At 38.0% G+C, this 13,600-nt stretch overlaps 1 protein-coding gene across 1 annotated transcript in view; it reads right to left on the reverse strand.

Moving 5' to 3' along the window:
* Nucleotides 1–1,621: 1,621 nt before the first annotated feature.
* The window catches only part of CD36 (CD36 molecule (CD36 blood group)), a 29,520-nt gene continuing 17,541 nt past the window's right edge, over nucleotides 1,622–13,600 (reverse strand). Inside the window, exons 5-14 of the mRNA XM_074580731.1 lie at nucleotides 13,249–13,428; nucleotides 13,008–13,099; nucleotides 12,522–12,568; nucleotides 10,138–10,207; nucleotides 8,379–8,566; nucleotides 7,478–7,596; nucleotides 6,052–6,125; nucleotides 5,222–5,276; nucleotides 4,862–5,026; nucleotides 1,622–4,125 (exon numbers count right to left, since the gene is read on the reverse strand). Of these exons, the coding sequence (XP_074436832.1) occupies nucleotides 4,862–5,026; nucleotides 5,222–5,276; nucleotides 6,052–6,125; nucleotides 7,478–7,596; nucleotides 8,379–8,566; nucleotides 10,138–10,207; nucleotides 12,522–12,568; nucleotides 13,008–13,099; nucleotides 13,249–13,428 (990 nt within the window). The 3' untranslated portion in view covers nucleotides 1,622–4,125. The remainder of the gene's footprint in view (nucleotides 4,126–4,861; nucleotides 5,027–5,221; nucleotides 5,277–6,051; nucleotides 6,126–7,477; nucleotides 7,597–8,378; nucleotides 8,567–10,137; nucleotides 10,208–12,521; nucleotides 12,569–13,007; nucleotides 13,100–13,248; nucleotides 13,429–13,600) is intronic.

A 13,600-nucleotide genomic window follows, 5' to 3' on the forward strand; every position in this document is an offset into this window, starting at 1 on the left:
TAAGAAAAAATTGAGATTAAAAATGTGACTTTCCTAGCGCTACATGCAAATATTCTAGCGGGGCTGAAACTGCAAATGCGTTTAAGGTGCATCCAAAACCTAAGTCACATAAAAGAGCACACACATCGCTATATATAAGTCCTGATTTGTCCACAAATCCTTGGTGTTATACAAGTGAGGCTGGGCAAGAAACAGAGTCCTGAAAAATATGGGTGTGCCTGGTTACATCAAACGTGTATTTCATAAAACACCAATTACAGAACTTAAGGGAAACCCTGGCCTTAGCAAAACACTACGGAATATTAATGGGCATCGAAATTAATGGCAACGGTCTTAGTGCTGCATCTGAAAATCTGACATTCAGCAGACACTTAGGATGTGTTTTTTCTCACACTGCTTTTGAAGTGATGTAATTATTTCTGATGATGTCAACTGGCAGAGGAAGCAACAATGAATTTTAGCCAGCATTATTTTTGACTGCCTGTGCTGAAATGAAGCAGGAGAACTTGTGAAAAACTGTATGCCCTTTGGGTGGCGCCTACTGCAAAGCATTTGTTTTCTTTTCGTACACGGTAGAGCTGAGAAAGGTGCCAGCCTGGCGCTGGCTGGGTGAGCTTTAAGTCCCGTCCTGCTTTGGGTACTGCTGGGAGAGAGTGTCACCACACAGCATCAGGGATATCTGGTATGCAAAGAGGGGACAGAGAGAGAGAGTAGAAAATGAATAGCATCTATTTATAAATGCAGTTTGCATCTGGTAAGTGTGAGTCATTTGCCTCTTTGGGTTTTGGTTTAATATGGCTACTGGAAAAAAAAGCTGTAAACGTATTTTATTAGTTGTTAAATTTATTGGGTTTTTTAAATACTGTTGATGTGTACATCCATCAATAAAACAAGTCCTTGCCTAGACTCACAGTTAAAACATCAGAGAAAACATCAATTGTCTTTCGTTTTCAGGGTGTAGTAGTAGTAGCATGTTTACATTACCTTAACAGACACTGGTAAGCTAGGTGAGAAAAACAGGTTTTCAGAAAGTCTTTGAAAGCATAATTACAGTTTGAGATCAAGAGCCGGCACACCTGCTGTGGGGTGTAAGCATGTGGGCTGTTAGATCTTGGGTCAGATCTGATTTTCACCAGAGATTTTCACCCATAAGGGCCTGGGGTGATTGGGAAACCTGAGGTGTGAGCGTAGCTGGGGTCACCTCCTACCCAAGCTACCTGGCCCACAGAGCCAGCAAAGGATGTCGTAATGTGCTGCTGGATGTGCTAATGCCATCCTGCCAGCACCTCCCGCTCAAGGGAGTTGAAGGCAGGTCGCTCTCTGAGCTTGGTGTTCTGGGATTGTTTTAAAATTGCTTCAGTTTAGGCATGGTGGTGCTCAGCTCTGCCCACAAATTCTCCTCCGTTTTGTAATCCGGAGCACAAATGCTGTATGTCACCGGTATTTGTAATATATCACGCGGCAACACGAAACGTGATGCTCACTTCTAAGCAGCTGTAATGTGCCAGATTACAATGACATAGCAAGGTTAGCCATTAAGCTTGTTTATTCATGAATTTACAAAATCAATCTCTAGGAAAAGAAAACACACTCAAAATACCAAGAAAAGAAACACAAGGAGTTCATTATCCAACACAGAAGACTTTATTTACAATTAGACATAATGATGTCAGAAATAAGAGTTTGAGTTTTATTTTATTTGTAATGAGTTCATTAACATTTCTAAAAAAATGTTTATCCTGCACTTTTTGAACAAATGTAAATACTTAACATTAGCCTTAATAACATGAATGAACAATAACTGTAACCAATGCTTCGGACAAAACAAATACAGATTATAATTCAAGTGCAGTCTAAGTGCTGAACATAGTTTAAAAGTCCAAACCTGCATTGAGATCAATGAGATTATACATAGGAACAAAGGTATTTGTGTGCATGCAACATTGGGCCCTGAGACATTTAAAATCATGGCCTGACTTGCTGGATCACTGCTGCTGGAGCACCACATAGCACTAAACACCAGTACAGCAAACGCTAACTTGCTGGCAGTGGACTCAAAGCCAAAGAAAATTGAGCTGAAACGCTAGCGTGTCAAAAACGACAGCAGAATTGCTGTTGTTCCTTTGGTGAAAAGATCTCACTTTTATATTCTGGCCCAAAAGACTAGTTGTAGTATAAAAAGTTAGTGTCAGATCTTAAACCACAGCAGAGCTGTGCATGTTTCAGAGGAGAAGGTGACTTAATGACTTTAGTGGTCCTCATACTTTTTCGGCCAGGCCATAGGACTCTAGGGATGCCTTCAATTATGTCAAACTGTCAGCAGACTAATATGAGCACAGAGCATCACATATGACACCAGCAATATGAGAGACAGAGACAGACACAGAGATGAGAGAAAGGCCTTATTTTTATTGACTAGCAAGCACTGTGAGTAATCAAACACATTGGCTCTCTAAGTGAGAGCAGAGCTTCCCTTGAGTGTCGTGCCTTCTTCACATCTCCTGCCCTCTTACTTTGCATTTCCAGCTCACAGCTGGAAAAAGAGTGTAGCTATGTACCACATAGACCTTGCCTTCAAGAATAATCTCTCAGGTTTTCTGTGACTCATGAGCTCTATTGACAGCTACAGAACTTTTTCCACAAGGAACATGTGATTAAAAAAACAGCATTTCGGTTTCTTGGGTTTTTCACTTTATTTCCAAAGTGTGAAAACACCTGGTGAAAGATATTGTCCTTTACTAGCAAGGTAAATCTTCCTGGTTTAAAGTCCGTTGTAGCACTATTTCCAAACACCAGGCTAGGAGAGGCTGGCCATTTTTGATTTTCCTTTTTCTTTGCTGCTCTTATTTAAGGGGACAAAAGATCCAAGAGGAAATCTTTAAAAATGCCAAACTTAGGCTCTCGTTCTGAATTCAGTGAGTCCATGGGAAAAGTAGAAACCCCACAACACTCAGTATCTGCCCCATTGACTCTCATTTCTAAGATATAGCATTCAGATTAAATGAAAAAGTAAGCCATTTATGCAGATGGCAGTGTTTGCTACCTGTCTACAGGCTGATGCACTTCATTAAACAAATGGTTGCACAAATTTCGCTGTGGCAAATGGTCTATGAGTAAAGAATTGGGGCTACCTGTTTTCATTTATGTTTTTCTATAGCAAGGAAGCGGAACCCTCTGATATTTGATCAAAATCGTTATCTCAGGCCTTCCTGTGTCTGGAGCATTCTGGAATATTTTCTACTGACCGTAGAGGGGACATATGAGATCACTCCCTAAGGGAGGCCGTAGACAAAGTGGGGTTAGGGCAGAGCAGAGGCTGGTGTTCAAGCAACAGCCAGGAAGAAAAGCACACAGGAGGCAACAGTAAGAGCAGAGGAGCAGGTTGGGAGTTAGGGAGTAGCTCAGGTTGCTAAACAGCTGTGGAGCCAAATGTTGATGAGCTCCATCAACATACAAATGACTGTGGTGTGTCTATGAGTCATCTCCATATAAAATGTATAAACCATGTATTTTAGTAAGTCTTTTATTAACTTCATGTACTACAGTTAGTAACTTTACATAATAAACTTCACATTCAACGCAATTCACATCCCTGAATAGAGGATAGAGAGCAGTTCTATTGCAGCAGCTTCCATTCCTTGAAGGAACAGAAAGAAACATTGCAATGAGAGCATCTAGAGCACAGCATGAGCTCAAAGGTGTTGTCATTCCCAGCCCGTGCTCAGAGACAGAACATCAGCAAACGGCTTTCGTTTGTCTTGCAAATCCCAGAAGAAAAAAAGGAGCAAGTTGCATAAATGGCAGAAGGTGGACTAAAATCCAACTGCATCTCAACTTCAGTTGGCTTAAATGTCATTTAAAATTTGTAACAAGGTTCAAATAATCAAAGTTATTTGAAAACATAGTTTCCATGGTGGCCTCTTTAGCAGTGTCAGAAGTGTGGACCTTTGGAAACATCAGCTTATTTGGGTTAGTGAGTTGGTCTTCTCAAAATGGAAAAGCATGTTGAATTCCATAGCACGTGGACTGCTATGCCTTGAATCATACCTTTTGTCTCTGCATTTTAACATGCTGCTCGGCTGAAATTTCCATTTAACATTGCCTACCTCTGAAGTCTTTTGTTACCTGTAGTGAAATAAAATCAGAATTCAGCATGTGGTGAGATAAGTCTTCTTAAAAATTTCTCTTTACTACAGCATACTTTTCACCATAACATTCATGTCTCTGCACTTTTTCTAAATCACTCCAAAAATGTGATTGTTTCCCTAGATGTCAGTGCATTAATCCACCACTTGGTTATTCTGCCCATGATGGGAGTGTATTTAGTCTTAGTGGGCTAGGTATGTTCAGGAGATGTTTAGGGTAACATGACAGTGATACACAACTGAGAGAAAGAAGTGAGAAACCCTATCCAACACTTAAAAAAAAAGTCATTTACAGCGGGTTCTCTGAACGCCAGACAGGGGTATGTCCTGGAAAAGCACAGGAATCTGCAACTGTGTGGCCTCTGTCCCAGGGAAGTACTAGAGGGCACTTCTGAACAGTTTAGCAATCTTGGGTAAAAAGTCTATTTTCATAAACCCACAACAATCGTGTTGTGTTCTGGAATAAAAAAATTGTTGGTCTTCTGATATAGTTCCCAATACCCTCTCCTGGGTGTGTTAAGAGCATCCTGAAAGATTAAGGCTGGGAAGAGAATTTGAAAACATGAGCTAAATTATCTGAATGATTTCCCACAGAACAACTGCTGGATTTCCTAGCACTTGAAAAATAAGAACAGCTAAATAGGTAATGATTCTGAACTTCTTGAAACCCTGAGGAAAAGTTAGTGCTGAGGACTGAGCCATTGGTGCTTACTTACTTATTTTAATTTCTTTGATCTGCATATGAAATAGGAACCCATGAATGAGACGAACAGCACAGAACCTGCGATCATTAACACCATCTGCAGCACACTCAGCATCTGGACCCGGCCGGTGACTTTATTTCTGAACATTTCTGCTTTCGCATCCCCAATAACAGCAGACTGAAACAGTGCAAGAAAAATGTCAGTGAAAGGTAAGATACAAGCCCTCACTTGCTGACTATATTCTTGGTGTGTGCAAATCACAGCCTGAGTTTAATTGCCCAATTTCAGGGCACCAACTCTGAAAAAGCTGTGTCAGTGTTTTTCTGTTTGTTTTTTAAACAGGGAAGATTAATTGACAGAAAACATACTAACCTCATTTAGCCAAAGAAGAGGAAAAATATAAGGTTTTTTAACTTTTGATAAAGCTCTGAAATGAGAAAATAAGTACAGCATGTTACCCTTAGTTTGGTGCATAAGCCCAGTCTCTATTTAAATATTTTTCTTCTCCTCTAACTACATTTCTACCTTCCAGATGTACCTTTTATGTATAGTTTTGGACCGGAAAAAAAGTGAGCCTACATTTAATAACAGCCATTTTACATATCAGGCAACCATCTCTCTCTTTTAGTTTTCCATATGTGGGTACTCAGAAAGAAGAAAGGTTGGACATAGCTTGGTGCTGGTGGGAGGGGTCTGAAGATCTGTGTGGTGTTCACCTGCCAGATGTACAGGATCCCAAAATATACATCTGTACCTGTACACTTGGGCCAACAAAGAGAAAAGAAACAGCTAGAGACCCATCAACCCTTGTGATAGAGTCCGTCTAGTGACAGAGCACACATAAATTCTCTCTCGTATTGGATTTGTTACAGAAAATACATTTTGCCTTCTAGTTCATCCTCATGGCCCCCGTTTGGGGTTTTGTAAGCGTGTTATTTTTAAGAACATGTTGCCTTGTGAGCTTCTGTGGGGAAATCAAATGTGTGTTAAAATACTGCCTTGCTCAAGAAGGCTTGGTCTTTTGCTGAAATTTATGTTCTCTGACAAGTCATGTCAGAAATTTTTGCAAGAAAGATGAAAAGTCTTTGGGGAAGTATTTCAATTCCTTCTTTTCCCAGCTATTTCTACTGACAGTCTTACAGGCCAATTAACCCTCTTGAAAAAAAAAAAAATTTAAAACAAAATAATGAAGTAATACTTACTCAATTTTTGGTGCAGGCTTCACAAGGAGGTTTACTTGAAGCCTTTTTGCAAATTGCAGTGTAAAACCAGTGGTCTAAAACCAGAAAAAAAAAAAACCACAAACAAACACATTAATTTAAATTTCTGAATTGGATGCCTAAACCTAGAATATGGACTGTGTCGAAAAGCATTTTGGTATTATTTTATCCTTATGTTTTGAAGAATTCCATTTTTATGAAATTTTAGTGTCTCTAAGGGTGTCTCATTTCTCATAGAAGTTCTGATTTTGTGGATTTACTGTAGTTACTTTTGTAATTTGCAATTAAAACTGAAGGCAAAAAAAAGGTTAAAAATACTAAATCAGTCATGAAATGTTTAATATAAAAATGTTTTTTAGTTTGTTTGGTTTATTTTACCAACAGAAATTAGCTAAATTTTCTTTTTCAATAAAAATTATGTTTAACTTGCACAGGGCCAAACCCAAACATTTCATATCAGAATAAATATATCAAAACAGAGGTCAGACTGTTCTTCATCGCCTTCTTTTCCCCTCTGTCCTCCATAAAAACAAGACAGGGTGTTATTCTTGAAAATTTCATATCAGATTTAGGAAATTCTGGTTGATGTTTCTATTCCAAATAAGGTTTAATAAAATTAAATCTTTGTTTCTTTGTTCTCTATTCCAAATAAGGTTTGGAATAGTAAACAAAGAAACAAAGATTTAATTTTAGATTTTCTCATTGAAGTTATATAGCTTAACTGACAAGTTATATGACTAAACATATTTTAGTGAAAAATTCTGAATTTTACCTTTTCATCCAAATTCAAAGCAAAATAAAATTTTGAAACCTTAGAATTCATCACGCAATTCAGAAAACTTTGGTAAATACACTTAAAATTAAGAATCTGAATCACCAGAACAGAGATAGAGGGAAAATCGAAGGCAATAAAAATCAGAGGTGTCATAAATTCATTCTGTTTGGGAGTTCTGTTGGACAATCCAAGTCACAAAGACAATATTAGATCTGTTCTAGTCTGTTCAGACTTCTAGCAATTTTCTTGGAAATAAACTGATCTATATTTATTTCATTTCAATTGAGTTAGTAATTATACAAAAATGGCTAGTTATAGAAAATGAAAAAAAACCTGAGTATAGAGGGAACAGAAAAGAATTTTCTTCAAAGTTTGCAGAATCTATTTAATACCACATTACCATAAGGAAAAATCAAATCTTATTTTCCAAACTTTGAAGGCCAGAATGAGACAAAGTTCTGCTCTAAAATTCCCCTGCTAAAACCGTAACACTTGTGTGAACAGATCTTGCAAGAGCAAGCATGAAAATATTGTATCTTCTGCTTGTCCCTCTGGTAAAAGGCATGCTCTACTATAATTAAATTTAAACATGGCAAATTTAGTGAGTTACAATTATTAAATATTGGGACTTACAGGCTCTACGTCTAGAAATGTCTCGTGCTCCATCTCATTTGGGCTCAGTCCTTCAACATCGTGCAACACAGAATCACTTGCATGAAGAAAATGTGGAAGAGAGATAAATACCGGTCTTCCTATTTGAAAAAAACAAACTCATTTGAATCATTAAGCCTGGTTTCAGTGCTTCTCTTCTGAGTCCATTTTCCATGCAAACATAGGTTTTTATATAGACACACAGTCCTGATAAAAATGTTAATAGTCCCATCGCCCAAAACAACTTTGAGGATTTCTGCCTAGGAAAATTTGCACGGAAAAATAAATTGCAGTTGTAAATCCTGCTTGTCTATGTCCACACTGGGGAGCTGGCAGTGCTCCCAGTTTCACACTGAGGTGTGAACTGTCACTGTTTCCCCCACCCTCGTGATCTTGTTTTAGTGGAAAGCAAGCCTGAAGGGAACCCATGCAGTCCACTCTGCAACAAACATAGACTCTGTATATATTTATTTTATTAAACCAGTGCTAACCTTAGCCGATAGCGTCTCTCAATCTCTGCATGTGTATATAAATGTGTAGGCACACACAGAGCACCTGTGAATTATCACAAATACAAGGACTGTGGCTATCTCTGGTTTTTATACAGTGCCTATAGAATCATCTTCTTTCCTTTCTATATATGCATTCCTGCAGTTGCAGTACACAGTCTGTAGTATCACCATTTTGCATAGCACTATGCAAAATACAGAAATACTGTAGTCCTCATTTGGGGAAATGAGGCTACAGAAAAATGAAAGGTCTCACAGGCAATCTGTAGAAGTATTCACAGACAAACACGAGCGTCCTGGATCTTAGAGGAACACCTGAGCTACAGGGCACGTGCTTTCTCCCCAGTTAAATGGCTTGTTCGGCAGTACTATACCTGCTTTGCAAGCACTAATGTCTAGGACTCCAGCTATTGTGCAGTTCTTTGATATGACTTCATCTGTACAAAAGCAATAATTATCTCTGACTTCAGCAGGTGATGCAAATGCTTGACGAGGAACTGTGAAGCGATAGAGTGGGATTCCCTTCACATTCTGTATGCCCTGGAAAACTCCATAGATCGATCTGAATATAAAAGAGGAGAAACGTGTTTCAGTCATTTGGATTAAAAATCTGAATTCATGGCAATACTCCTCAAGGATCCCTCAACTGTCTCCCTCTTAAAAGAAACGAGTAGTCCAGGGAGCCAATGTCCAGGGTCCCTTCACACTGTTCAGCAGATGGTAGGCGATGTTGTACAAGCTCAGAGGTGAGCACAACAGTACACAAAAAGACAGACAAAAATACTACTAATAAACAATATACACAAAACTGACACTTCTACACCCACTGTTTTTGAAAGATTTTGGACTCCAGTAGAGATACTCACCAATATAAATCAGTCTGCTATAGGTTTTTGCTGACCTGATGATACTAATCTAAGCTTTGTGATGCAGGCAACATTCTGCATATAACCTTAGTCCATTGTGTACGAATGAGAATACCACTTAAGCTGCTTTTTGCTGATACATTATCAACTAATAGAAACTGTGGTTGTTACACAGTAATGTAACCAGGGCAGCAATACTTCGTATTGCAGCCAAACCACAGAAGGGATCTGGGTTTTGCAACATGGACAGAACTGTTTTCCATGACCCCATTTCAGCACAACCTTTGGGTGATTGTTCATTAATTGTGAGAATTAAATGGCCAGGGGGAACTCACAAACTGTGTACAATTGACCCAAATAATTTTGTCATTTCTCCTCTGCATAGAATTTCTTTTTCCATGACTTGTGAATTGCTTTCCAGTTTGGGGATACAATTACTTCACAAAAAAAAAAAAAAATTCCACAAAAAAAAAAGAACTTTCAGTTCATGCAAAAACATTGATCTTTAAAAACAAACAGTCTGCAAAGCAAATGCCCCACTTTAAACCTGGTTAAAAGGAAGCAGCTGTTTCCAGGCAGCAAAATAAATAAAGGGATCAAACCACCCAAAGTAAATACACTGTGATGCACTTTAAATCTTTTAACGTTGCTTTTAGTGATCCCACTGGAGAACTCAGGGACACTGGATAGCCACAGCAGAAGAAGCAGGCTGAAAAGCCATCAGTATGGGATGCATTAAGCAGGTTTGTTTGTTTATAATAGATAAAAATAAAATACATAAAAATATCCTGTGAGAAAACAATTTCAAGTACCTAGTGTATGACAATAAATCCTGCTCTGCATAGAGGATGTTCTGCAGAAATGCCAAAGACGGCCCTAACTAGCCCCTGCTGTATCTATGCAGAGGGATAAATGGTCTTCTTAGATCGAATAAGGCAGGTTATAGGCTGGGTCCTGGTCTTAGAAGAAGTTCAAACTTTGAATCCTGTGTCCCTCAATGTCTGTCATAGATCCATAACAGTTTACAACAGTGTCAGATATTCCTGAATTATACATCTGCAACTGGCTGAAACAAAATACACCATAAATGGCTTGCTGTTTGACATAAATAAAAGCATAGAATCATGAGCACCACTCACGAATTCACTCATGCTTAGGCGAAAGGTTTTATGTTGAGCTGCCTCAGCGACCTGAGCCCAGGCGGAGCCACTGCAGCTGCCCTCTGAAAGGAAAGACGGTGTGGGTGGCACACGCAGGACCAGCCTACCTGCAAATGTCGGAGGAGAAGAAGCGCAGTACCTGATCCTTCTTAACAAATGGTGGGAATGACGCCCCATCTGTGAATAAAATAAGAGCTTGAAAGCAATTCTGCTTAGAAGACACGATTTAATTTCTAGGTCAACACTCAGCTGTTACTTTCATATAAAGCTGTGAACAAAGTAAACAAATTGAGTCATTTATGGGGAAAAAAATTATGGAAATTATGGCACAGTGACAGGTACTCCACAGATAAGATTATGTTGTTTTTGAAAGCGAGCCAAATTACAGCAGCTTTTTATTTTTTTCCCAGATGTAAAGCTATAAGATCAAGCTCATTAAAAAAAAAAAAACAGTCCTGCTTAATATGAATCCCAATACCTGCTGCCATTGCTTCAAGGTTTAAGCAGTCTAAAACCCTAAGCTTTTCTAGAGATGCTTGGTTCGCCTGCTGTTATGGCACTCAGTGCCTACAAGAAACACAGCTTTAGACTTCAAAACTGCCTATTTAATAATCAGTGCTAAACCTTTTTTCACCACAGATTGCTCAAGTGGACCTCTGTAAGCTGTGATCCTGAGATCCTCTCTATAGCTAAGGGAGAGAAGAAAGCGCTTCTAGGGCACTAGCCATCTCACCCCATGGTAGACATGCAAAATAGGTCAGAGGAGCAGCATTTTGGTGATGTCTTTTTCTCCACTTATAAAAAGAACGCAGACAGCCAGTTCAGATGCATGTTTCTGCATTGCAAGCATCCAGAGTTAAGTAAGAGGACCCTATGCCATTTTTCCAAACAAGGTGTTGTAACAAACCTTTAACCAGTACATTTGTTACTTCTTGCTACAATTTCTGCTTGGTTTCTTAGTCAGCCATCATAACCAAGGAACTGAAAACATCTGTGGTATCTTTGAATCTGGTTGGCAAAAGCAAGAAAGCTAAATTACATACTGCCACTTGCCCACTGCTGACAGAAGCACTTTTTCTTAAAGAAGATCCAAGACCATCCTAGACACACTATTTCTAAATCTTGGCAGTCTTGGAGAGTTTGCAAACATGGACTCATTTCAAACCCCGTACAAGAATACTGTTTAATATTTTTATCTAGATACTTACTTGTACTACACATGCTGTGCTTTGGTGTAAAAGCTTACAAGATAAGAAGGAATTCTCAGACTTACTTGCAAGATTTTCTGAACCTGTTGCTTCTCTAAACATTTGGTCTCTCCTGAGCAGTCGCACTGAATGCCTTTGTAAACTGTGCTATAACCTTTGCTAATAAGGATAATCTCCATATTGTAGCTCCATACTGTACTGGAGCACTTAGTACTAGAGCACTTAGCTGAGTATGTTTATTCCATCAGCTCTGAAAGAAGGAAAATTAAAAAGCTGTCCCTGGGGGAAAAAAGGGTTCAGGCTCCATAAGAAAGAAAGAAAGTCCCAGAACCTAAAAAAATATTGTCTCTTATAAAATTACATATTTTAAAAATGAACTAATCCTTCCTGATTCACAGATTTTTTGAAAGTCATATTCTTGTGATGTATTTGAAATACTTCAAAATAACCTGCCATATGCACTGGCTTATAAGTAAAATGATCTATGCCAGCCAAAGCAGTACAGAAAAGGATCAAAAAATCCAAAAACCTGCTTGTTTTGATGTTTGCTTACTGAAGGCCTACACTTCTTTGCAAAAGCCTCCACCAGCTCAACAGATTCTGGTGTCCTCACAGTGATGCTTTCACTCATCAAAGAAAAAATATCACTTTGAACAAATGTATCAGCAAACAACTCAACTGTTTTCATACGCATTCCAAAAACAAATTCAAAAATATCCCTCTCCAGTTTATTCATCCCAAGCTGAACTACTTCTCTTCTTCATCCATTCTCACCTGCTAGCGGCCTCTAAACCACTTACCTGAGAGCCTTATCCCTTAACACCTCAATTTCTTTTCATATCTCAGTATAAAACTTTTCTGTCCATTCCATTTATTTTATTTTTCAACACTGTAAATTAATGTACATTATTAGAATGCAAAGATAATTTTTCTACTGCTATACAAAAAAAAAAAAGTCTTAGTTATATTGTTGTACCATAAAGATAATTGGTAGAAACAGAGAACCAAACTCTTTTCTTGAGTCTCTTCTACATCTACTCTAGCTGAAGAGGGTGTGTGCACATGTATATATAAATTAATGTACAATACTGTATAATATATATTATAAAATATATGCATGTATAGTAGTAGAAGTATGTATACATTCATATTTATATAGACATTTAATATACAGAATATAGGACTCTGGAAGCCCAGGGGAATTAACTTAAATATTGTATCTCATTGTTCCCTTAAAATATCAAGAAATGTGTTGAAGTTTTAAAAAGCTTTAATAGGCTCACCTGTGCCATTAACCAAATCACAGTAACCTTCCCAGTATGAAAGATTCCTTTAAGATAAAAAAAAAAAAGTCATGCTGCATGTAGTATATTATAACATGTAATCAATTTCATTACCTGTATTGCTAAATATAACTGCTCCAGTATAAGCCTGATTCATTAGCAAAGTCAGAGGGTAGAAATGTTCATACATTTATTCAGATAAACTATATGATGCATTAGAATAGGATAAAAGGGATCTAGCTACTTAAGTATGCAAAACAGAAGTAACTACTTGTACCAAAGAATCAATAATTGTCTTAAAAGCATGCTCCTAACAGAATCATAACTAGCTGAAAGAGAGAGGTGGTTTTGCTAAGCCCAGGGCTTGATCCAGCTTTCCTTGAATCGTTGAAGAATTTCCATTTATCTATAGCACTTAGTTAATCAAGCCTTAAAAACCGTACCTTCAAAATATGTATGGTCTTTAATTACACAATGCTATGATACCTTTTGTTTTTATAGCTTTCAATTATTGCTGTTTTTTTAATATCTTCTGTCCCGGTATAGACATTGTAAAGTCCATCGAATGTTCCATTATACTGTAACAGACACAAGAAGAAGGAATAACAGTTAGAAGTACTGAAGCAGATTGTAGCATTGTCAGATTCTTCTTCCTCACAGCAGATACCTTAGTTTTTATTCACAGAATGATAACTGAAGGCTTTGCCTCCTCATTGGTTTCACTTACTGGGTAGAAGACTCCCAGAACTGGGTCCAAGGGGAAGGGGACCTTGTTTAAGAAGGGATCTTTGTATCCCCACAGCAATTCCTTCACTGTTCTGTTCTGCAGCATGGTTGACTTAGAAGCTTTAATCCAAGTGTTTAATAGTAGTTGTATAAAGGTGTTTGTATACAAGGCAGGTGCAGCCTACAACAACAATAAAATTAAAGTTTAGCATAAAATTATGCATGCTCTTATTATCAAGAACTTACCTTTATTTTTGGACTCCAAGAAAGACAATTTCCAGAGTTGCAGCTCACTATGGTGAGCTTAAGTTTCTACTTAAAATTGACACTCCTTAACAAAACAATTACTGGGC

This window comes from Larus michahellis, chromosome 1, assembly GCF_964199755.1.
Source record: "Larus michahellis chromosome 1, bLarMic1.1, whole genome shotgun sequence".
NCBI classification, from domain to species: Eukaryota; Metazoa; Chordata; class Aves; order Charadriiformes; family Laridae; genus Larus; species Larus michahellis.